The sequence below is a fragment of the Fistularia commersonii genome, chromosome 25, assembly GCF_037954325.1.
Source record: "Fistularia commersonii isolate RoL2024-O1a breed Wild chromosome 25, RoL_Fcom_v1.0, whole genome shotgun sequence".
NCBI classification, from domain to species: Eukaryota; Metazoa; Chordata; class Actinopteri; order Syngnathiformes; family Fistulariidae; genus Fistularia; species Fistularia commersonii.
The window spans coordinates 9,727,642-9,753,378 of NC_141308.1; the positions used below are offsets into that span (position 1 = coordinate 9,727,642).

At 42.2% G+C, this 25,737-nt stretch overlaps 2 protein-coding genes across 3 annotated transcripts; one reads left to right on the forward strand and one right to left on the reverse strand.

Moving 5' to 3' along the window:
* Positions 1 to 1,510: 1,510 nt before the first annotated feature.
* Positions 1,511 to 11,860, reverse strand: LOC147219202 (protein zyg-11 homolog). 2 transcript variants are annotated; one of them, XM_086172510.1, is made up of 15 exons: positions 11,653 to 11,735; positions 11,480 to 11,521; positions 9,763 to 9,928; positions 7,996 to 8,795; positions 7,689 to 7,829; positions 6,561 to 6,737; positions 5,391 to 5,455; positions 5,046 to 5,145; positions 4,785 to 4,835; positions 4,188 to 4,349; positions 3,524 to 3,571; positions 3,081 to 3,281; positions 2,885 to 2,937; positions 2,157 to 2,254; positions 1,511 to 1,863 (listed from the first exon to the last, which is right to left on the reverse strand). In XM_086172510.1, exons 1-15 carry the CDS (start codon positions 11,653 to 11,655, stop codon positions 1,700 to 1,702), a joined length of 2,271 nt encoding a protein of 756 aa, XP_086028636.1. In that variant the 5' UTR covers positions 11,656 to 11,735; the 3' UTR covers positions 1,511 to 1,699. The 2 variants fall into 2 exon arrangements, with proteins under 2 accessions (XP_086028636.1, XP_086028637.1); XM_086172511.1 differs by lacking the exon at positions 11,480 to 11,521 and having other exon boundaries at positions 11,653 to 11,860.
* Positions 11,861 to 13,935: 2,075 nt separating this feature from the next.
* Positions 13,936 to 24,832, forward strand: LOC147219203 (angiopoietin-related protein 1-like). Its single transcript, XM_086172951.1, has 5 exons — positions 13,936 to 14,111; positions 18,191 to 19,027; positions 21,664 to 21,857; positions 22,966 to 23,236; positions 24,308 to 24,832. Exons 2-5 carry the CDS (start codon positions 18,229 to 18,231, stop codon positions 24,493 to 24,495), a joined length of 1,452 nt encoding a protein of 483 aa, XP_086029077.1. The 5' UTR covers positions 13,936 to 14,111; positions 18,191 to 18,228; the 3' UTR covers positions 24,496 to 24,832.
* The last annotated feature ends 905 nt before the right edge of the window (positions 24,833 to 25,737 follow it).

Here is a 25,737-nt window from a genome sequence, read left to right on the forward strand (position 1 = left end):
ATCACACTAGTTTCTTCCTCATCCTCTCCTCACTGGCTTCCTGTTAAATTTCACACCCATATGAAAGTGCGTTTTCAATTTTCAAGCCTTGAATAGTAAAACATCCCATTGTATCAGTGGTCTTCCATGCCTTCCATGCAACACCTGGTCCATTAATTATTGCTCGCTACCGTAGTAATTAATCTCAAACTCATTTTTAAACCACAAGTGACTACATTATTCATCTCTGCTCCCGAATTCTGCATCGGACTCTCAAGAAACTGAAAATGATCGTAAACAGACAGCCTTTTTTGAATAGTACGAGTTACATAAAGGAATTTCCTTCTTATCTGATTTGTTTTTGTTGCAATTTCACCTTGCCAGACTTGGGCTGTTTTGTTCAAATAATAATCTCAATAAATTTATTAATAATGTAATTCATAAATAAATTAATAATTTACATCCAGATTTTTTTTTTTAATTTCTCTGCTGCGAATTTTGATCAACCTCATTTCTTTGGTTTCGAATCAACCTCGCATCATGTCATAAGGAGGGAATCCTTATTAAGTCTCATTAAGCAAGAAAGCAATTGATTTTTTTATGTATTTTAAACTCACACTATTCCTCTTTACTTTCTTTCTGCAGCCTTTCTATTTGTCTACTTCTCGAGGGACGCTTGAAAATTGATAGGCTCCCTGGGCTGCAGACTGACACTTAAAGACCCGATTAATGCATTTCACAGCACCGTCACCTTTTAGGCTCTTCTTTCCACGTCATGTCTTAACAAACATAAAGGCCTTTGAGAAGTCAAGGCACGTGTTACAGAATCTCCTCATGGATCTGAGTCCAGTTTTCCCACATGTCTCATGACTCGAGTGTCTCGGCTTGACGCCAACGCTCACTACAGGTCACCTGACCTTTGACCCGACCAGCAATGGAAAGTTTAATGTTTAGTGGGGTTGCTGTCAAACACTATCCCCTGGACTTTTCTTACAGATATTCCCGCACACATAAATTAAAAAAAAAAGCCATATTCTTTGTAGTAGGCATGTCTGGATTGTCCTCGGGGGAATTTGAAAAATTTGAATCAAAGCGATTTGACGCATAAAAGTTAAAACGTGGTCCTAAAACCAAAAATACACATGTGAGCTAATCCACTTTTCAAAAAGAATTATTAATGGGTCAACTTAGAATAGACTGCGTAGATGCCTACGAGCAGTTCTGTCTTCCAGCTGTGTTACATAAAATATAATGAATGCAGCATTTAGGATACCAGGGGGGACAGGGAGAGTGTGAGAGGGCAGACAAACTTGTTTCTGAGACATACCAGTGTATGATGAGACCCTCGTGCAGAACATTTGGAGTTAGGACTTACTTTTGTCCACCTGTTTTGCATGATCTGGAATCTATATATCCAATCAATGAGTATTTTAACACATTGCGTTATCATTAGGACCCCGAAGGAGCAGTGCTAAAGCATCCTCTAGTGGCAAGTTTAGGAACTGTGAATGACTCAATGCAGGAGCTTTGGTCTCTTACATCTGTTTATTGGGAAACGTTGTCTTAACCCTAGACATTTTATAGGTTATTTGAGCAAATAATAGTGCAACCATTACCTATGGTATTCACGCTTTTAGCTTCCAGAATTGTTTGGGGATAACAACGACCGCACAGAAATGAGACTTTCTCCATGTAAATTCTAAAATAAAACATTTTGTCGTTAGCGTTGATCGCCCCTCTTGTTTTGGTTCTGTTGGCGTTCAACCATCTGTAAGATGCTCTCTGATAGGCTTTTTACATCCCTGTGTGTGTCGCAATGTGTAGCCAGAGCCCTCAGAAGTTCGGTCACGCCTTCTTGCTCGAGCATTTGTCTATAGTGGGAAGCTTAGAGGAAAGAGGAGAGAAAAAAAAAAAATGATACGTGATGAGAGGGGGGAGTGGAAGCTTCCAGTGATTAACCCCAAAAAACACTAGAACATTGGGCAAATAAATCTTCTTGCATTTAACTGTAGAATGCAGAATCGGGGGCCAATGTTAATAATAATGACATAAATTTGGCTAATTTTGTAACAATAATAGTTGCAATAACACACACGCATAATGCAACTTTAACTGCGCTGTTGGTATGAATTTATTCATCCATCAAAAACCCACAGAGGTCTGTAGTTGCATCTTACTGTTTTGGCTGCAGACGAGATGTATGGCCCAGACGGCCCACAGCTGCACTCCTGCTGGCTGTCGAGTCTGAAGCAGAGGGCAGAACGGACGGAACGACCTACAGTATAAACAAAGAGAAATGGAAAACTGAGATTTAAAGACACTGAAAACAGTTTTATTTTCAGCATTTTCCAGGTTTCCTCGTGTCTCCGAAGCCTTGTTTTTTTTTTTTACGTTGTCAGTTGAAAGCTTTCGCGTCTACATCCCCACCCCAGAGATTAGACATTAAATAATTATAAATAAATATGAATAATTCCCTTTTGATGCATTCCTGTGAGTGTGTCATCTCTTTGACACGCTGAATGTTATCTGTTCAGACAAAGTGAATTCACAAATGCCAGGGTAAAAAAGACGTGGATCTATAAGCCAGCTGGCCAGTGGGACTGGAGCTTGGAGATCAGTAACCTCTCGGGGCCCCCAAAGCTCCTGCAAGTCTGGTGTCACACTTTGTTTAAGCTAACATTAATAAATTAACAAAGTTCTGATCAAATGCCTTTGGCAAATAAAATTATAATAAAAGTGATCTACTGCCCATTTCGGTGTCTGTATTGCTAATTTTACTTAATGCTAACTTTTAGCTCGGCGTTTTGCACATGTTCTCTGAGCGTTTTATTAATATTTTTTGAAATGATAAAAATTAATTTGCGAACACTACAAATCAGCAAAAAAAAGGGATTGTATCTCTTACCTATAAGAGACTAATTCTCTCTCCATGTGGGTCCATGTGATGATGGATTCATGCTTAAAAAAAAAAAGACATTTTTTGTTCGTGAGCAATTGATTTTTAAGCAGGATTTCAAACTTGACTTTCAACACTGAGTGAAAACCATCCAAATATTTTGCTGCTCATACACACACACAAACACATGCACAAACACACACACCAGCTGCTTCAGAATGGAGATGCGCAGCTCATCGTCCAAGGTCCAGGTCTCTGGTCGAGAAGTGAGCTGAGCCAGAATGCCCCCAGCAAAGTAACGGACCCCCACCTCCACCTGTGAGTTCTGCAGCAGACTAAGAATGTGCTCCAGGAGCTCCTCCTCCATCAGGTCTTTCTGCAACTCCTCTACCTCGGCTATGTTGTTCTGCAACATATAAACAAAGTCTACTCGTGAAAATAAGACTGACGAGTGAAGTTCATGGGTGAAATATGACAATGGAATGGGCTCTAGATTTATACAAACAAGTATTAAGTCATGGATAATTGTGAAAGCAAAATGAGAACGAGCTGTAAGCGGCGTTCATTTAAACAAGCTGTAAACATCAGCAAATCTTGGATCATATTAAAAACGACAGTATAAACACCATGTGCGCACGGTGAACCCACCAGGAGGCCGAGAACTTTCTGCTGAATGGAAGATTCAGTGTAGTAGGACTGCAACACAAAGAAAGGGATGCATGAGAGGCAGATGGTTGTGTGCATGTGTTCCTTCGTGTGGGTTTCAGCCTCGTTCACATTACGCAGTCTTAGCCCCCCGACTTTCTAGTCGCTGGAGGGATTTTGGAGCTCACCGACAAAATCCAGCATGGCACTCATTCTGCTGTGCTGGAGAGCAACGTGGGAACGGTTCATAGCGACAGGCGAACTCCAGGTATCTGGCACTCTCAATATCCGGATGATGTCGGCAACGAGTCAAAGTTTGAGAGCCAATAGGAGAGCGAGACACGGATTGGAAAAAAAGAATGCTGGTTCTGTGTTGGTATTTACAAGGCTACTGTTGTTTTTCCTTGAAGGCAAAGGCCATAAAAAGCCATTTTCAACATCAGTTTCGATGTCTGTTTTTTTTTTGTGATGAAAATAGTACAGGGACAAAACAGACTTGTTTGGGACGCGGGGGAATGATCATGTGAAGTTTAAGACTGTCAAGATATTAAAGTTAGACCCTGTGGGCACAACAATGACTCACTCCGGGCTAAAGAGTTAATGTTTTATAATATGTGAACCGCTTTATTTTGGTATTTTGGTAATCTACTGTTTTGAATCTCTGTACCTCCAGAACCTCCTCGTAGAGCTCCAGGCCCTGACACTCGATGAAGTTCTGTGCCGCCGTGGGCATCTCGTCCGTCAGGTTCCACAAGGCGTTCAAAGCAAACTTCAGAGTGGAGTCCACGGCTCCGACCATGGCCCTCTGTTGCACAATCGCCAACAGTTGCTGTTGGCCGAGGCCAAGAAGAAAAAAAAGGAACCGTGAGACAGCCGGCGATGGAGTGAGTCAAGAAAAAGGAGAAGCACATTTTGTTTTGTAAACAAATGAGGAGAATTACAGGACATCTTGTAAGTTAACTCCGTAGTTTTGAGTCCATCTCGCATTTGCTGGTCAAAATGATACGCGTAACTGAACATAATTGAAGCAGAAAGGGAGACTTGATTGCAAACATGAGTGCAGAGAGAGTGAGGTGATTGAACAATCGAGTAACAGCACACCGAGAAGAACGAGAGCCTGCCGTAAATGGGGTGACAGCATGTAAAGGAGGGTATCCAGTGGGTTATGGAAAATACAGCAGAGAGAACTAGAAATACACTGGCAGCGCTAAGCCGAGGAGCGAGTGTACATTTGAAACCATATACGCCCGATGTGTAAACGTACCTTCATAATGAATGCGTCCTTGCTGAGCTGTGCGATCTCCGCCGTGGACAACTGAGCACAAAATAAAGGATATCAGCGATTTCATTTGTCAAACTCGAATACTTTCCACAAGACAAAATTTCCACAGGACTGAACAAACAATTGCGCTCAGGAAAAGTAAATATTGAGGCACGGGAGCTGACAGATGCGCCGAGCTCGCAACAGGTGGCATGGCATTTTCCTGCGGAAGACTGACGCGCAGTAAATGAACGGTGTCTTGACCTTGGCCACCAGAATGGAGATGATAGCCACAGCCATCCTCTGAAGGGTGGAATCCTCGTGGCTGCTCAGCCAGTTAATCACCAACGTGGCCGCTGAATACCTGAACCATGATCACAGCGGGGATATGAGGAATTCAGTGTAACGAAAATTCACAACAGAAAATCCTTGAGAGCTGTTCGAGATAGCCACTGTTACATCTGGGAAACCTATTTCTTTTGGCAGTTACATTTCTAGAGTAAATATACTTCAGTTCGGTCACAGTTTCTAACAGTGCACTGATTACCTTGGCTACTGCAAACCCACAAGCTCAAATGTCATATTGTAATGGATGGAAAGTAAACTGACTTGTCAAATGGGACGTCCTGAAGGATGTAGTCGCTGCAGAGTGCCAGCAGACAGTTCTTTTGCACCTGGGAGTGGGAAACAGAAGCATGTAAATGTGTCATATGAAAATAAATAAAGAGTGTGTGTGGGGTGACGTGCAGAATCAAGTGGGAATGAAGTTGGTTGTTGGGATTTAGAAGCAGGTCTTTATATTTCTAAGATCAGCGTCTACAGATACAATGCGTTTGAAATGCAAAAAGCATTAACAGCTATAAACGATGAGACTTCTTGACATGTTGTTTGATGTCTAAGCGTTTTTCTTTTTTTGCACAGAAAATGTCTTCATCTTTAAAACACTTGTATTTCATCTCTATATCTACCACGGGGCTGTAATAAAAAGAACCGATGCCACGATATGTAAATCCTGCAACAGAGGAGGCAATGTTCTTTGCAAAAACGATTTATTGTCATTGGATTTAATCATCTGCTATATGAGCAGTAATATAGTGGTAAAAATACAATGCAGTGCAGTCCTTCTTCCAAAGTAAATGTAATTTCATCCACCAATCATTAAGAGTGATTTTAGAAAATGATCAGTATAAACAGTGAGTCAAGCGAGTTAGTTAACAAGCTGATATATGCCTTTTTAGAAAAGGCTTTATTTGTGATACATGTGATCACATGGTATATTAGCTGGAAGCACTAAACGGCTAGGGTTACAAGTCTCGTGCATACTATAATACATCTATTTTGAATAGGGACTGAAATATTCCTATTGTTGATTTTTTTTAATCAACCAAAAACCAAACATTTTCCAAACATCTTAATGCTAACTTCTTTTGATGATGATATTTTTCGAGCTTCAAAGCAAATGTTCCAGTCTTATGTCAGTTGATTTTACAGTCAAATCGGGTTAGATTGACGTCGCTTGAAGCTGGTTGTTACACATCAACTAACAGTATCATGCAACTAACTCTGCAATATTAAAGCTAACACTGCAGATCAGTGAATTCAAAAATGTACAGATATCAGACTGATGTTTTTATATTTCTTCTTCCTTTTCACTTTTACTTAAGAATAAGAATAACAAGCAGATTCATGGTATGACTAGTCACAAAATGCAATTTGCACAACGTTGTCTTGCTATAGTGTAACTGAATGACGGTGGAAACACGGCGCTTATTGCTTTACCTGCTGATGACTAGGGAAGGTTGTCATGCTGTGCATCAGCTGAGTGACAGTGAGGCTGAGAAGGCTAAGGGGCATGTCCTCTGCCAGGTCCGCTGTGGTTAAGTTGAAAACACACGCTGTGGCCACCAGGTGGATGTGTAGAGATGCGGGGTGGCTCTGCATGGCATTCAGGACCAGCTGCAGGAAAGAGAATACACCCCTTATCAACATCAGAATAAGATGCCGTTGGTTACTGATATGTTTGGCTGGGTGAACGGGAGTTCATTTCACCCAGCTGAGCGTACCATTTGTCTTTACTTGCCAATGAACTGCTTTGCTGTTCCTCTGTTGGAGGACAGTGATGCGACAGGGCAGATCTCATATTCGTATTGGAGCATAACACTTCCATCTGTTCAAACTAATCCCCACAATGGACTTGTATTGTACTACTTATCTGTAAATCTTTGCAAACTCCCTTCTCTTGCAAACTCAACTCTCTTGTAAGCACAGTAATTAATGCCTGCTCACAGAACAATTCAATTAAAGTGCTTCAAATCATCGAACTGAGCTTAAAGAAGCTTTTTTAAAAATAACTTGCCTCCAGTTCAAATTGCGACGAAATAGTCAAATATAGAGTTAATCCCTGAAAGGTGGTGTTCTTGTTCATCCTGCTGTTTTCAGAACTTTAATGTTACTTTAATAGAAGGATTTGGTCTGTCATTACATTCCTCAACGTGTCTCAATAAAAGTCAACTTGTTACTGATCTTACAAATGATGTATCTGTTAAGTTGTGTAATGTGGAAACCTTGATGTGTACCCTGAAATAAATTTAAAAAGTGACTTGCTCTTATTTGTATCGTCGCCTGTAATTTTTCCATGTTTTTCAGAAAACATAAAAAACTGAGCCACATGTTGAATAGGGAGGTGATCTCGGTGAAAAAAAAAAAAAAACATGTCAAAAAATGACTTATTTGAATGGATTGTTTTAAGAAGGTGACAATACGTAACTTTGGAATTGAGAACATTAACATAAAAACACAGTTCCTCGAAGACAAAGATTCAAGGAGTCAAACTAGGCCCCTTTTTAAAACTGATTGATTGTTTTAACTGCAATGGGGGAAAAGGTGATAAGCTCTTGGAAACAGCACCTTTAACATTTCTGGCTGCGGTTTGTCAGTGTCGGTGGTTAGATTGTAGAGATGGACGAGGGCCTCTCGGACGAAACACTCCCTGTCTCTGTACCTTCTCAGCGCCTCACACAGCTGGTTCTTGTTAGCATCTCCAGTTACCTGAGAAGCAGAGAACAGATCACAACTGTCACAGGAACAGGAAGTGCATCGGGCACGTTGAGTAACATCGCAGGACGGAGCCCCCGAGTCAGAGAGAAATGAGAAACGCATGTGTCTATACAAAGCATCCTCTAATGTCCCGTCTCTGCCGAGACTAAATCCTTACTTTCAGGTTTTCGTGTGACGAAAGGACGTCACAGGAGCTAACCCCCGTCGCCATCAGGCCCAGGAAGACGAGCCCGGTTCTGGCCTGAACAAACGCAGTGACAGCTGCCTCGCTGATTCTCCTCCGGCCCGACAGATCGAGAGAAACGAGAGAGGGGAGAAACTGTGGACTTCCCTCCAGAAGAAGCCGAACCGTCTCGTCTCCATCGTTCCCGTCACTGTCGTCTCGTGTTAAGTGGTCATCTGAAATGTCCATATGCCTGACAGCTTGAAGTTGGCCGAGGACAAAGAGCAATCTGGCAGGCGACATGTCCAGCTGCCGGAGCCTGTGGGCGATCAAAGATCTCAGGCTGTTCTTGCACTGCAGGAGGGCTGTAAGCTTTGAGACAGCAGTACAGGAGATATCCAGGCTTTCCAACTGTGGGAGAGTGCATATATCCTCAAGACCAACATCAGTCAGGTCTGTGTTGGCAAGGTTAAGCGTCCTCAGGCCCTGCAGGGTGCTGAAGCTGACCTGGACCCCGCCATCCTCTCCCAGAGACTCCAAGTCCAGATGTAGCCCATTCAGGGATAACCTCTGGAGGCTGGATCTGCACTCCAGGTTCGAGACTAGGCCCGAGATGATTGTAGCACCAGTGAGGTCTCCAGTTACCCAGGAGGCATCAAATTCTTGGAGTCGGTGAGGGCAGAGAGCCAGGCGGAAAGCTTCAACAGACACTGGACAGGAGCGGATGGAAACTCTGCGCAGGCGAAGCTCTTTGCAATTTCGGAAAATCCCAACAGTTGTATCATTCAGGATCCCTTGCAAGGAGAGGCAAACGCTGCGTTAAAACATAGCATAAAATATCCACCTTTTTATTTGTGGAATATAATTTTCACCCTGGCAATTTCCTATGTTAACTTGTAAAACATATGATGATACAGTAAGTTGGAAATAATATTACTCTGACATCAGGATAGCCAGATGGGTGTCAGAGGTGGAGGGGCCACCCATGTTGAAAGGCGGTTTTCATGCGCGTGCCACATTGGGTGCCAATGTGAGTAAGCCTTTAATTGAGAAACAGTCGTGTCATTTACGGAAAGAACAAGATTTGGCCGATACGTTTAACAACAAACCGAGCGGGCGAACTGCTGCTTTGTGGCTCGTGTTCTGGCTCAGGTACAAAGTACACCTGAGGTGTCAGCAGCATTAACGCTATGGCAGATCACCGCCATGGTAATCACTCAAATGCCCCAACTCCAACCACAGAAATGGCACCCAGCACAATGAATGTCTATTTTTTTAGTCAGGTCTGTTTTATTTCCTTCTTGCGATGACAAATGAAGCCTTCCTGGCCAATAAATGTTCAAATTGATTCAACAGACCCAATATGTATCTCCAATTCTGTCAGTAAAAAGATCGATAACCGTGCAGCGAAACTGTTGTTGATGTCTTGAAAAAAAAAATATTGCTGCTGGATATCTGTCCTGGAAAACTCCTCCGCTGTAACTCAGTTACAGAGTCAGTGCAGCATGTAAAAAATCTTGCTTCACTCCACTCCCGTAATTCACTTCTGCTCCTGCAAATTGCATTTTTACGAGAGCAGGAGATTTATCACCCCTTAGTGACAGCGTCTTAGAAATTATGTCTTATTAACAACCAATCTGTGACTTTGTATGTTAAAAGTACAATAAGACAGAATCAAAGTTAACACATCTGTGACAGCAACCAAAGTTGTCAGTCCCTACAGCTAATCGTGTCGTAGAATTTTCTGTGTTCCTAACTCACCTTTAGCTGCCATCTTCTGTAGTAGCTGGTCAGCCACTTCCTGTGGGAAGAGCGGGACCAAACGGAGGGAAAGGGATCCATCCGCTCGCTTGGTGCACAGATCTTCCAGGCTGCAGCACACCTGAGTCAAGCAGAGGTCACACAGGGTCTGGGGGCTATCCGATTCCTGCAGCACATCGCCCAAAAAGAACCAAACTTAATACATCTACAGATCATTTTGACAGAAGCTCAAGTACGTGGAGTTCAACTGAAGAACATCAAAAAACATTTGGCTCGATCATTTTGCTATGCTGTAAAATGTTTAGCCGTCCATTCGTCATAAACCTTTTTTTTTCGTCTTTGCTTCACTGTTAAGAATGATTTTATGCAGCATTTGCGTAAGACAGCTGTCTTTTTTTCTGTGCTTATTGAAAAAAACAGTTCAAAGAAAATCCTGGTCCAACATTAGGCCGACAAAAGGATGATGTCAAAAGCTGGAGAACACCCATCACAATAAAAAAATCAACGTGCATTTTGACTGTGAAGACGTAGCTTGGTTCAGTTTGTGAAACACGTAATGTTTGCGCATCTTCTACTCCCCAATTTGTAATAGTTGAAAAAGTGGGAGTGATGTGTCCGTATTTAGATTATTAACCTTAAATATAGCTACTTAAGGTTGAGGAAACTCTAGAGAGGTGGAGGTATGCTCTGGAAAGGAGAGGAATGAAGGTTAATCGCAGCAAGACAGTATATGGGTGTGAATGAGAGGGACCTGCGGAATGGTGAGGCTACAGGGAGTGGAGATCAAGAAGTTGGAGGATTTCAGGTACTTAGGGTCAACAGTCCAGAGCAGTGGAGAGTGTGGAAAAGAAGTGAAGAAATGGGTTCAAGCAGGCTGGAATGGGTGGAGAAACATGTCAGGGGTACTATGCCATAGTAGACTATCAGCAAGAATGAAAGGAAAAGTGGTGAGACCAGCGATGCTGTTTGGACTAGAAACAGTAACAATGACAAACAAACAGGAGGCAGAGCTGGACGCAGAGATGAAGATGCTAAGGTTCTCTTTTGGAGCGATGAGGATGGATAGGATCAGGAACGAGTCTATCAGAGGAACAGCATGTTACATGTGTGGAGAGAAGGTCAGAGAAGCCAGGCTGAGATGGTTGGGTCATGTGCAGAGGAGGGATAGTGAATATATTGGTAGACGTAGGCTGGAACTGGAACTACCAGGCAGGAGGTCAAGAGGAAGACCAAAGAGAAGATTGATGGACTTAGTGAGAGAGGATATGAAGGTAGTTGGTGTGAAAGGGGAGGATACAGAGAAGAGGGTTGGATGGGAAAAGCCGAAAGGAGAAAAAGATTTAAATGACTTGATAAATTAGTGGGAACGGTGAGATGCCATCTTGGACATTGTTATCCCACTTTAATAGAGCGGATTATAGGTGGATTTGCATTTTGTCGTTGATAACAAATAAAACCAAATATTGGACGACAGAATCCTTGGGAATAAGTGGTTATAAAATGTATACTTAGAATACGGTTGTAACGTCTCAAAGCGAACATGCACCTGCAGAGTCACACACAAGTTGTTGTTTTAATATTCCAGACATGGGAAGGAATAAACAAGACAGGTGGGTAATGACGCCCTACTTCTGAACTAGCCTTTACAGACTGACACAAGATCTCAAATGTTGCAAGAGTCTAATTTTATCCACAACAGATGAAGCGCTGCACATACCAGGGAGTAAAGCTCATTTAAATCGCATAATCCAGCAGGTCTCTGCGGGGCAAAGCAGACAGAAGCGTTTGGTCTTTCGGAAGCGTTTACAAACACTGACAGCAACATGAAGTGCACTCAGACGCTGCTTTGTCAATACTGTTAGGACGGGGGAGGGAAAGGGGGGAACTCACCATGCTTCAAATGTAAACAGACGAGAGAAATAAAATAAATATAAAACAATGTTAGTATGTTGTCTGACAGGCTGACACGCCGGAAAGCGCCATTGTTATCCAGTGAAGAGGAGGTAATCGTGTTTAAAGTTGTTGTACTCCTCCGTTGTTGTGAAAGCCGACGGCGCCGCTGCTAGCTGTCAGAACGGACGCTCCTCATTGGTCGGTCTGCGTGACATCACTCGCAGGGCATTTTATACCAACTTGGTCTTTGGAAAGGCGGCCTCCGATTACAACCGTTTCCGGTCTGCAAATCCCAGGGCTTCGCGTTTGAGCCAATCAAAACGCTCGTAACGTGCCAGACGATGACGTCAAACTACGATTGGCTGCTGTGGTGTGTTAAAAGCGAGATGCCAGGCGATGACGTAAAACTGCGATTGGCGTCTTAAAAGCGAGATTTCTCAAATCCGCATTCAACATTTGTCAACAAATGTGAGGAAATAGGTTGAAAAGAGGGTCCTTGACGCTTCCTATATGAAATAATCATTATTATGATTGAAGTCATGCAGTGCTGGTACCTCTTAAGTTTTTTTTTCTTTAATTCATTTTGTTCTTTTTAATTTATAGCGCGGTTCTATAAATTACAGAGCTATGCTAAGATTGTTTATAAGGCAAGTAAGCTAGTAACCCGCTAAAGTTTGCCCAAATACAGACAATGTATGGAAAACATTTCAATTAAATCATGTTTAGTGGGAAAAATAGTTTCAGAGTTTCATTGCCAGTTTATATTATGAATAAACAAGCTGTGTTAGAACTTTTTTTTTTTTTTTTTTTTCATTTTTGTATCTTACGGCCATAAACCAGATATCTGAAAGTTTAACAGACTTACATGTTATAGCCTTTACAGGTACATGTGCATGTAAACAAACAAGTGATTCTTGTTTTCAAGCTGTTGCCTTTTCCACACTCATAATAGGATTTGTTTTTCAATGTATCAGGTAGAACTGAAGTCATTAGATGAATAATGTCTCATTCCAATCTGATCTTTGTAAGGTCACAAAAGAAGAAGAGGATCTGAATTGCCCAAGAACATTTCTGCCCAATATACAAGACGATAAACAATTCATAAGTATATTATTTCTTTCTCTATTCATTCCATCATCTCGGGACCTATCATGTTTATCTGGGGAGCCCTCAGGGTTGCGTGATCCCCAGATTGGGAACCTCTTATATACAAGACTACACAAGAGTGGAGCTTTAGTAGAGCGGGAACAGAAAATGTTTTTCCAAGCATGGCTTGAATTAGCACAAATATGTGTTTTTTCAGCTTTTCAGGCTTCCCTTCCCAGCCGACGGTCTTCTATATATAATTCATGTAAATTGGATGGCTTCTATTATACACAACCGAGCAATATGGGCACTTTTAATCAAACACGTAAACATATGTTCTCATCCATATATGGGTCACACACATGCATCCAGACACTTTAGTGTATGCACACTTCTAGAATACAAATGTCCTGTCTCGATTACCATAAGCAAAGCTGTCCTCCCACACAGTGAAGTATGTCTCCCCACGCAGAGAATCCCCATGTATCAAGGCTTGTGCTTCCCCCTCATTTCAAAACATTTAGCTTAGGGGCGGATTTTGTGTGCTCGTGAGTGAGTGTGTGAGCGTGTGCGTGTGTGCGCACGCGCCTGAAAGTTAGTGTATGTTTGCATGCATGCATGAGTGAGCATGCGCATGTGCAAAACCCTCTGCATATTGTCCTCATAACCAAATAAACACAGCTGGATCGCAGCAAAAGACACACACATACCATTTGCAGAGAAACACTCACATACAAAACAGACCTATTAAAATTCCGAGGCTACCGGATTGCCAGAATCAAAGTCATTAGATTAGTGCTGAAAGGAAAGAGTTTTGTAAGAACACAGAAGACAGAGCAGACAGGACAGAAGTAGACAGAGAACATAGCAGGAGACGGTTTAATTGTGTGATAGCGAATGAACGAGCATTGACGAACAATTTGCACAAGCCTGACTAATCTTGTAAACAACAAATCATTAGAATGAAATAACAGCACTAAGTTGCTTTGGCACTTGATGACTCCCATCCCATCTGTCCCTTCACTTATCTTTTAAAAGGAGAGAATACTATCAAAAAACGTCTTTAAAACCTGCCTAAACTTTACATGACATCAGTGGGAGAAGGCAGGACCATGCCTCCCTCTCCTCAAACAACAGAGAAAATCACACCATCAGCCTCCTTCTTTCCGTACTTGGACCACCCTCTACTGTTCTCCTACTGGACGGTGTTTGCCTGTGCGATAGCTGTATGCCGGCCTTCATTCTCAATGAGAGCTAAGACAGAGGGAGACTGAAAGTGAGGCCAGGAGAATGGAGAGCATGAAACTTAAGAAACACAACTGAGACACGACCTGGATGTCTTGGATCACTGACCGAACTAACTGACAGAGGTAAGCTCTCTCGAATTAGAAAAATAAACGAAATGAATGCTTGTATGCAATCCTTGCGGGAGAAATTTTGAAATTGCTCATACTTTTGATTATCTCAGTAATCTCCGTAAAATAGCGTTTAAAGCATTAGAATAATACCTCAGATGGGATTGTAGTTGTGGGAAAACCTCTAAAAATGTGAATTAAAGTAACCATTTAAACACTTGGGAGGTTCTTTTTTTTTTTACGTGTGTTATGCATATACAGTGCAATCATCTTGATCACGTATAATCTGCACAGGGCTCATACGTCAGGTTGTCGCCCCCAACAGACGGACCTAATCAGAGGCACCATCAGAAAAATGTGACTGCTAATTGGCACGATCCTAAAAATCTGCGAGCTGAGAGCGAAACCCAGACCAAAGTTAGACTGGAAGAAATAGATTTTCTGATTTTCATTTTATCTATGATGTTGAAGTAATGTTGGACAGAAATTAGAGGAAGGCTGTGCACGAAAACCCAGGGGGCTTTGAAAATCTTAATTTTAAACTAAATCTATCAGCATTAAAGACAGCTCAGTGGCACCACAAAGAGTCAGTGGGCACTGCTTCTCAGGGAAAAACCCGCCACCACAAAGTTTGACTTGTCTGGTTGCAATGACTGCATTAATACAAATTAGGTGGCTGGAGCGAGTCAGGTCTGACTCTGGGCAAGGAGGAGAGAAAATACTTTTAATAAGTCAACAGAAAAATGGCTGCTGTGGCTGACTTGATGAAGACCAGCAGGGTGTGAATGACAGGGAGTGAAAAAAAACCTGCCAGTTAGATTCACAGCCCTGGCTGAGGAGCCTCTGTGTAAACACTGTCACTCCTGTCGGGGCCAAAGAAGCGAGATTCATATTGTGGGGATGGAGACTTGCAGACGGGCCAATTGTTGAGGAGGTATTGAAGGGGATGACCTGTGATTACGGAAAGACGGGAGAAAAGCGTTCTCTTGGTAATAACAACTGTCTGACAGTGCCAAGGTGTTTCTGAGCTCTGACACATGGCCCATTTTCCTCCGTCATACTTTTAAATCTGTAATACAATAAACTATAACAGGATTGTATACATTTTCAATAGGTAAAATGCAGACTTCGGGGCAGCAGTGAATTTATGAGCCATAAGAGATTATTGTTACCTTCTCTTAATAAGATATTGGCAAGCACATATTTTTCCTTTGACACTGAGAATAGAGCATTATTCCGCCTAAGCAGCAGTTTCAGCTTAGGTCATGATTTGGGAATCTGTCCCATTAACTGCGGTCGGGACTTCAGTGCAACTACACATCAAGAGGCGACCACAGAAAGGATTCAAAGCGTCTAGTGCTGTCTCTGCCTTCGAATTATTTAATTCTCCCTTTTGGCATCCGTGAAAATCCTCGGTGGATATGTCTCTGTGAGCCCTTTTATGAAGTGGGTCAAATTGTGTGCCCATCAGAGGAGCAAAAGAAGGTTACTTAACTTCCTTGGTCATATTCAGCAGACTGCCTTCAGGTTAGATTTGGCCAAACCTGCCAAAGTCAGTTTAAGGTTGGCTCATAATTACATTCGGTGTCAGAGCCAAGCCTTGTTGCTGAAGTCGACACGAGGCATCATTCAGTAAGTATGCGTTTTTAGACGTCACTCTCCCCTACCCCGGCTCATTTGCTGTCAAAATCAACACACATTGTTCTTCCAAAAATCAATTTGAACATAACTCATACAGCAGGAATCCCTTGCTCTCTTCTTTATATAAAAAGTATCAATTTATTTCTTTTTTTTTCTTTTATTGCTCACCGATAGTTGTATATCTACTTACCAGCCAAGCAAGTTAAATGAGACGGTGAGGCCCGATGATCCAAACATTCTGCTTTCTACCAGTTTGTGTCAGACAAACAGCTCCGTCCACAAAATCATGGAAATGTCCTGTGTGGGAAAAGTAGTTTGTGCATACATTTTCTCCTTGAAATTACTTTCACATGTGGAAGGAAGTGATTCACAAAATGCCGGTGAAAAGGTTCTCAGAAGCTCGATCTTTTGGTAAATTGTCATTTGTGTCGATTTTCTCCTAATTTTCCTGTTTTTTTTTTCTTTATTTCATTGATTTTCAGTCACATGCTTGCCTTTCAGTTAATCCAGAGTAAAACCTTTGATATATTTTATACACTGTTACATTTCAAGGAGAATATTGCCCTATCTACTCATTTATCCAAATTGTCCATTTACTTTTCAGAGGGGAACGTATATTTTATATAAGGTTGAATATTTGAGTATTAAGCCGTAAAATTGTTTTAGCATTTTATCAAATTCGTTATCCAGTACGTTCAACATACATGTTCTACACATACATTTACTATTGAATGATGCAGAGCCATCACCGTCGGTTTATTCAAAGTATCTAAAATAACAGTGAGCTCACAAGTATTTATGATAAACGGTATTTTATACGATTAAAATAAAAGTATATTTTTCTTATATTAGGATATTAGTACATACATGTAGCAAAATCGCATGCCCAGTCCGGGGCATTTGCTTGCAATTAGGTATTTGTAAAAATACTTCCTCTAAATTTAAGAGTCGGTAAAGGATATGAATACTTTGCCCACCACAGAGTGCTATATGGTATCATCATGGAGGGTCTCAAGGCAGTCGACCCACAGAAATATGAAAAACATGGCTGGCAACTTGCACACACCCAGACACCTGATACAGATGTGGTGTGGTCTATATTGAAACAGAACATATGAGGGAATATTTTGAAAGTATGTGTGACCGTAGCAAGTGGGTGGCGCTGCTCCTTCTCCACCACAAGTGAGCCAGAGGGCACATGTTGCCATGTGCAAACATCAAGTGCTACTTGCATGCTTGTTTTTCCTTGAGACCATCTGCATACCGCAGCTAGACATAGTCCACTTTACATTTACATTTTAATGACTACTTAGATCCCGATCAAGCTGGGGTCTGTGCTCGGTCTTGACTGAAATCCTTCTTCTGAAACATCCCATCTAAGTCCCTTTTCTTTATTTAACATTATGGGAACCAGTTATTATGAAAGTATTTTCCATTCTAACATGTCACCTAATGTTTTGCATGGCTCTCGTGTCAGCCTTGTCACGGTAGGGACGACGTTTGAGCTCCAGCTGTGAAAGATGCAGCTGTTCGTCTTTTCCTTAGGGAGGCAGGCGTCACCCAGATACCATTCCCATGGTAACCAAGGTCAAACCATATGACAGGTCCGGTCAAATAATTCCTAAAAAAAAAGGGAGAGTCCACAGCCTCACTAATGTTAAATAATTAATACACAGAAGAATAGCATGATGATAGAAGACTCATTCTGTTATCTGTTCACCATCACTCTCGTTGTTTGTTAACTTATGAGCTATTTCTTTTTTCAATATTTGACCTTTTAATGTATAGAGATTATTGGCGGCAACACTTGGGAAACAGAGAAGATATCCTCATCAGAATTAAGCAAACAAGAAGTGCATTGATGAATCCTTCATTCTCGTTGATCAAGCCTTGCTGAAGATTTCAGCAGAAGACCTTTTCGGTTCCTGCCTGCTTTGCAGCGGGCCAATTCAAGATGAGATTTGTTCCACAGCCATCATAGAGATTCATATGATGTTTGAGATCGAAACCATGTTCTTCACATCTGCCTGGCAATAGTCTTTTGGTAGAGGTTTATAATTACTTGAAAACAAAAGAAAACTATGTCCAGAATAATCGGTGTGTTTCTGCCAGGAGTTAAATGAATCAACAATGGCTTGATTAGTGCTGAAAGGATTTTTTTCCAATGAAATTTAAACACACATTGTGTCTTAATCCGCAAACACATCATAACTCCCAGAAATGAAAGACGCATCTTGGAGTGGGATTTACTAGTACAATATATTTCCCAGCTGTTCTAAAAAAATATGCGACTTTTAACAAAATAAATTAATATACATGAGAAATGAAAATGAAATTTGTACTGTCAGTGGGAGACAGCGGCCCAGAGGGATGAATGACTGGTACATTCTGGGTTTGGATGGACTTTCTTTGCAGCATGAAAAAATACAGATTCCTCTCTTTATCTTCTATAGATCTCTTGTGCATTTGGGTGATAAATCAACAAGGAACCATGGGACCTGGAATGTGGAGTCTAGTTACTTTGTTTTGTCTATTCCTCTGGAGCAACAGTGAAGCCCTCACTAAGAACCCCATCCTCTCCCGGATACGAAGGGCTCCAGAGGCTACCGGAGAAAATAAGAAGTGTTCCTACACCTTCCTGGTCCCTGAGCAGAAGATCACGGGTCCCATTTGCGCGGCCCGCGGTCACTCCACCGACAAGGACCGCGTGACCCGTCTCGATGTGGCCGCGGTGCGAGACCTTCTGTCGAAGCAGCGTCGAGAGATGGAGACCCTGAAGCTGGTGGTGGACGTGGATGGCAACCTGGTGAATGAGATGAAGCTGCTGAGAAAGGAGAGCAGGAACATGAACTCCAGGGTGACTCAGCTTTACATGCAGCTGCTGCATGAGATCATCAGGAAGAGGGACAACTCATTAGAACTGGCACAGTTGGAGACGCGCATCCTGAATGCCACCACTGAGTCATTGCGTCTTGCCTCGCGGTACAGGGAACTGGAGGCCAAATACGCTGCCCTCGCTGCAATGGTGAACAATCAGTCGGTGGTGATAGGAGCACTGGAAGAGCGCTGTATGCAGGTCTACAGCGGAAGGCACGAGCAGCCACCCATGGGACCCCCAATGGTGCAAGTGGTGCCCGAGAATATCCCCGTCAACGTCCCTCGCATCACCAATGAGATCCAGAGGGATAATACCAGATTTGCGCGGGAGAGGGGCTCTCGCTCCGGGCCGTCACCGACAAGCGGCACCCTGGAAGCCCAGAAACCTCCTCAGCGAAACTTTAGTGCAGAAGGTGAGTGCAGGACGTAGCAAATGACCCGCGCGTTAATTTCATTGACACTGAAAACACAGAAACACAAGACAGTCACGCCAAAATGTATGACTTTGCAGGTCAGCCATAACAAAATTATATTCCCTGACTTGGTACAGCTGCAGGTGGGCCAATGGCCTCATTTTCAAAGGTTAAAGATTTGCAAATTCAGCTGGAGCTCTGTTCTCAGCTTAAGAGGAAGAGCGCACGCCAGTATGGAAATAAAAATGTTGTAACGTCTGAACTGCGGCCGGGGACTTAAAGTAAAGCGGACAAAAAAACCCCACCGGTGCCATTTTGCTCATCAACAAAAAATCCTGACACATTTAGGTTGCCCTCACCCAAAAATAATAAAGTGTGTAGGATTTCAGTGCAGCTGTATGTGAAAGCGATCCTTTACAAGACTGTTCCATTGCATCGCAGACAAAACCCAGGCTCACCGTAGGATTCTGCACACCAAAAAAGCGGAGCCGATTCTAGTAAATTTAATAAGGTATTTTAAGTTCCTGATTAAACGTTATAGTCGAGTGTGGTGACCTTTATATTACTTTTAAATCGTTTGCTTGGTGAAGGTCACTCTCATGTTAAATAAGCTACACATGTGTGAGTAATTAAAACTTTTCTCATGAAAATTAGCTTAACGAAAACCAGACACTTATAGGATGACAAGACGCCTGTTTTGGAAGAATCTGACCTCGAATGAAGTTATGTATTTTATCTAAATGACCTAATTAATTCCATCCCTGCCAACCATTCAGGGACAACATATACACGGACCCGGATAAATATGTTATTTATTACTCCGTCGGTTTCTGTGATATTGATTTTCCTATTTTACCCACTGCCAGACATTTACTCATCATGTAAACTTGTAGCTCACATTCGCCAAATGCTCCATAAAACATGTAATATTATTTAATATTTTTTAATGTGCTGCGACAGTCCCTGTGAGGCCAACCCCCCTGCTGTAACATACCTTTATTAAGATATTAACCCAACTATGTGTTGAGATTATAGCAATTTTGAAGAGAACAAGAGGAAAATTATAAACAAAGCCAACCATTGTGACTACCCTACACTTGAGGTGCTCAAAGCTGAGCGCAGCGTGTCAGGGCCGGCCCAAGCCACAGCCAATTTCTGTTCAAGAATGAATAATTACTATCCTTCAAGTCTCAGAAAATACAACCAAAGTGCAGACATCCAGCCAAAAAGTGCGGTCGCTAGAGGAAAAAGGACCTCCATTGCCAGAAACAAAGGAATACGTCCGCGCAATGATCCACTTCCAAAAGACTTTCATTGGCCAAAAAGTCCAGATTTCACTGAATGTTTCACAGTTGACTTGGACCGTAAACTTCTGAATGATCGTTCGCGACTGTTTAAGTCCGACAAAGTGCTCAACAACTTCATCAGAGTATGAGAGTTTCATTGTTGGAAAGTGAGTTAGTCGATTCAAAGAAACAATCGGGTTGAGTTTGATTGAATTTATAGAGTTTAACCAGTCACCTCACCTCGTGCCTGCGGAGGGGTTCTGATTTTTGTCAAAATTTCATTTCCGAACTCCTCTGCGCCGTGCCAGTAGGCAAGTGCTTGGCTGGGAAAGCATCATGATTTGACAGAAATAGCACAAATCATTCCAGCATTGACAATTTCTGACAGCTCCTGCCAACACTGGATTTTCCAGGATTTTGTTGTTGTTGTTTTTTAATGACAGCAGCTTCTACTAAGTTCATTTTACCACCAGAGGACTGGATTTTCAGAAAGAAAACACAGGCCTGGAAAATTGCTGTCCGGTCCTCTGCATCCTCTGTGTGTCCTCATCACAATACCCTGCTGGGATTTCCACAGTTGTTATCACGATGATGGTCAGCCATCTGGTGTAAACAATGTGACCATGAAATTCATGCATGAAGGCATTCAGTAACAAACATGAGAATCTTTCTTTTTAAACAATCTTTTTTCTTTTGAACGGCAAGATGAAAACGCAGCTGAGCACTGCAAGACCTTGTTTAGAAAGGGCTTAGCTGAAATAAGTTACAAGTTGTAAAAAGATTGTTTTTTCATCAGCCAAAGAAAAACATTGACCTTTTTGTTTTTCCATGCCCGACTACCGTGGTGGCGGCATGACGCGCTATGTGGATGAGGAACAGCTATGCAGAAATACGCAAAATTCGCATTTCTTTCTTTATAGCAACATTAAGGTAACTGGAATCCCTATCTTAGGACAAAATCTCACACTAAAAGCTTGCAACAGGGTCATTGCCATTGATAGCAATTGATGTAATGCCTATATTTGAGGTAGAAACTATCACACTTTTAGCCTTTTTATTTATTCATTTACTTTCTATCGCACCACAATGATCTCAGAATACTTTCCAATAACTACTTTGAGGTAAATGTAGTTAAGTGGAACGTCCCGCTTCACAGTATTAAATGTAACGGAATAAAAGCAAATCGTGTCACGCTAACTTATCGAATGAACTGCAGATTACTGTCCGCGGCTGTACAAAAGCCCTTTATCTCCCGAGGCTTAACAGTTCATAAAGTTTTCCTCCCCCATTTTCAGCCAGTCACAGTCTTTTTCACCGCTCGCATCCTTTCCTAATGGATCCTTTCTCCAGGTCCGTTCCGAGACTGTCTGGAGGCTCAGGAAGCCGGCCACAGCACCAGCGGCATGTACCTGATCAAACCAGATGAAACAGAGAGGCCTCTGCAGGTCTGGTGCGAGCAGGATATGGACAACGGGGGCTGGACCGTTATCCAGAGCCGGAGGGACGGATCTGTTAACTTCTTCAGGAACTGGGAAAACTACAAGGTGGTGACAAGTGGCGCTTGCCCCGCCTTGTCTGTCTTTTCTCTCGCTCTCCTTCTCCTCTTCCTCGGTCCTAGAATATTTATCTCATCTAGTGACAACAGTGGCGCCTTTATGCGACCCATCTAAAGGAACCATCTGCAGCATTCGGGTGTTTCCTGGGCCTGAATACTTGTGTTTTCACTTACCATAAGATATAATGCCCTGTCAGCAGCGGTATTCATCCGAGGTCATTTAGTTTGAGATTTCCATTATGAAATCTTATATGGCCCAATGGAAAGGTATGTTCCACTGCTCAATCTGCAGGGGTTTCTTTCCAAAACCACTACTAGTGTGATGCCTTCCTGGATGGATGGCTAGTGGGCTTACTGCATAACACCATATGGGCCTTCTCATCAAAGCTGTGTGAGAAAAGGTTGGAGTATATCACTGCTGGCAGACTTGGCCATGTAGTGTTCCATTCAACCCAGCCAGGCCTGTGTGTAAGTGGAAGCTAAATTGCTCTCTTCAGCAGTGATTTGCCTCTGCGCTCTCCCACAAAGCCACCGCATGTACACACACACACGCACACACACACGAATAAGCACACACCACTGGAGAAGAGGCCTCCGACTGAAATCCTACATCGTTCATCATCTGCTGGCTCGGCCGGCAAATCCATGATCGCAAACCTCAGCCTTCTCTACCAGTGAAGTGATGTGGGGGCACGTAGCCAGACGTAGATTGCCGGTGGTTATTCAACGAAAGTGCCCAAATTGATTCACCGTAAGTCGTGATCGAAGGGAGCTGCGGGATTTGAGCGGCGAATCTGACCGATGCTTACTTTCCAGTGGAAATTTAAACCATTTCTGAACAAGATTCAATGACAGGGTGACACTCCTTTGCATTGGTGCTTTAGCCTTTTGATGTTTGTCTAAACTGCACAACATGACGGTATCGTCATCAAAAAGAAGATTCACATGTTCTGTAATAATCCCACTCTACGAGACGCTTTTATGTTCCTAAACAGTCATAATGTGTCTAAACTTCCTGGGCTACCACATAACAAACAACAGGCGTTATTTTCTTTTTATCTCTTTCTAACATTCCTTTTAATCTTGTTGTGACTCAGAGCGGATTTGGCAACATAGATGGGGAGTACTGGCTTGGTCTGGAAGGCATTTACAAGCTGGGAAGGCAGGGGGACTACAAGCTACAGGTGGAGCTGGAGGATTGGATGGGCAAGAAGGTGTACGCTCAGTACAGTAGCTTCCATCTGGAGCCAGAGAGCGAGGGCTTTCGCCTGCGCCTCGGCACCTACAGGGGCAACGCCGGCGACTCCCTCAGCAGCCACAACGCCAAGCAGTTCACAACTCTGGACCGAGACAAGGACGCCTTCACAGGTAGATGAAAATGGAGGTCTTGTCGTCGTGCAATGGCCCCTTTCAATACCGCGAGCGTTGCTGAAACACTTAACTCAACACAGTCAAATTTGCGGCGTTAAAACCACAAATTAACATTATTACCGAGTGTGTGCGTGGTTGGGCCGCATCAGAAATGAACACCCCACAGTTACCATCTTATTTAAACAGAAAGACCCAGTTAACTTTGGCTCTGCGCTGGGGATCATACTTTGTAACATTGAATGATTCTTTTATTTTTGGGATGCCAAAAAATACCGGGTAAATCATGCGATTGAATGAGGTGGTGCTCGGCAGTTGTGAAAGGATCAAAAAATAAAATCTTGTGTAAAGATAAGATGAATTACTAAATGTGGCAAACTGAGATAAAATCCTGCGTACTTGCAAAAATCACATAAAATCAATGTCAGTGATAAAAATATTTGAATTGGTGTCAATATGGGTAAAAGATCGATTAAAGCTGCAGGTAAAAATGAAATTTACAGTGAGAATAGTGGAAATACACTCCACATACTAATAGTGAAGTCTCTCATCTTATATGGGTTGGCATGAAATTTGCAGAATTTTTTAAATAATAAACACAATTCGCAAACTTCTCTAATGCTCTAAATGGACTATGAATTTGTTGGATATAAACATAGCACGGACCAATGACGTGTTTAGCTAAAGGCCGACAATTGTGATCCTCATTGTATTAATATAAAAAACACTAAAAGCATCGCGTAACATACCACTATAAGTGTGTGATTGCAGAAAAGGTTAAAACAAAAAACAAATGTTAAATTCTCCAAATGCTGTCTGATTCTAAAGCACCAGATCAGAACCCTTATCTTTTCGGTCACGCGTGAATTGAATAAAGCTGGATAACCTGCCGGCAGCGATTGTTCTTTGGCAAAAAAAAAAAAGACCAGCATGAAAAATAAAGAATATCAACGTAAAATAAGATTTATATCAGAGACCATCTTAAATCCCCGAATTCTTTACTTCAATCAGATTCACTTACTTTGAAGTGGACAGATCTTTTGTCTTTCTCTCCCCCCCTTCGATCCACAGGTAACTGCGCTCATTTCCATAAGGGAGGTTGGTGGTACAACGCTTGCGGCCAAGCCAATCTCAACGGCATCTGGTACAGCGGAGGCGTCTACCGGAGCAAGTTCCAGGACGGGATCTTCTGGGCCGACTACGGCGGGGGCTACTACTCCATGAAGTCCGTCCGCATGATGATCAGGCCAATAGACTGATGAGACACTGCAAGCCGGGCAGGGGCAGGGGCAGCTGCGGAGGCCAGGTCAAACTTGAACCTCGTTCTATATTGTGACTGAATCTGTCATCGGCAAGCTGTAGAGAAAAGACCTACACCGACAGAGATATAATCAACCATCACTAGTGAAATGAACTGCCTCCTGTAACACATTGGACTTTGTGTTCTTTTCATATATGTATATCAATATAGATGCATAAATAGAGGGATTGAGACTATTTATAAGGGTGATAGCCCCTTTTATAACCAAGTATACCAACTGGTGACAAATAAATTAAAAACTGCAGGTGCAGTTTAACCAACAATTTACAGATAAACATCCTTTGAGAAACCCTTATGTTTTCATAGTTACTCAATTATTTATACTAGAGCCCGACTACTACCGGACAATATTTGGGAGCAACGCATTTCAGTAGAGTTTTCGAAAAATCATTTCAGATCAACAAAACAGCACGCTAAGAGCTAATTTCAACGCAGAGTGTGACAGGCAGCTGCGGCGCGCACCAATTAATCATCAGAAATATGTCAGCCAGATGTTAAGTTGGAAATGAAACAAAGGACGGGGGAAAGCAAACTTAGATCCAGCAAAATATTACTATCCAAAGATGTCTAGCTGTCATATTCTGCAGGTGTTGGGAGAGAACGGATTTGGGGTCAATTAACGGCACAACCGAAAAAAAAAACAACAACAAAAAAACGGATCACTGTCTGCCGATTTCAGTATCTAAAAGCAAATGGTTGTAATCAGACGTTCAGATATCAACAATCCAAACTGCATTTAGCCAAATATCAACAACTGACAACTGAACAGTGCCGTGAATACACACAAATCATATCTTACATACAATACCCTGATCGATTAAGGCTTTAAATCAACAAAATATAGAAACTGATGGCAATGCGATGTATCTGTTAATAGCTGATGATGGGTGAGAAAATCAGCTGGTCGGTCTGGTTCTAATGCTAACTGTGTTTCATCTACATCTGATTTTTTTCTTAATTTTTTTTTTCACAAAATCTAGATGCAGATCTTCCTACCTCGCCGTGTCAAATGTCTAAGAGAAAACCTCCTAATAGCATTTGACTTGCGCTATGGATGCTGGAAGCTGGAAATGCATTTGTTAATATCCATATAGATTTTATTTAGACTCTGTATTCACCTCCTGATCCAAACACCTTCCGGTGGTGGAAAAAACAGGAAAGTGGTTTAAATACATGCGTT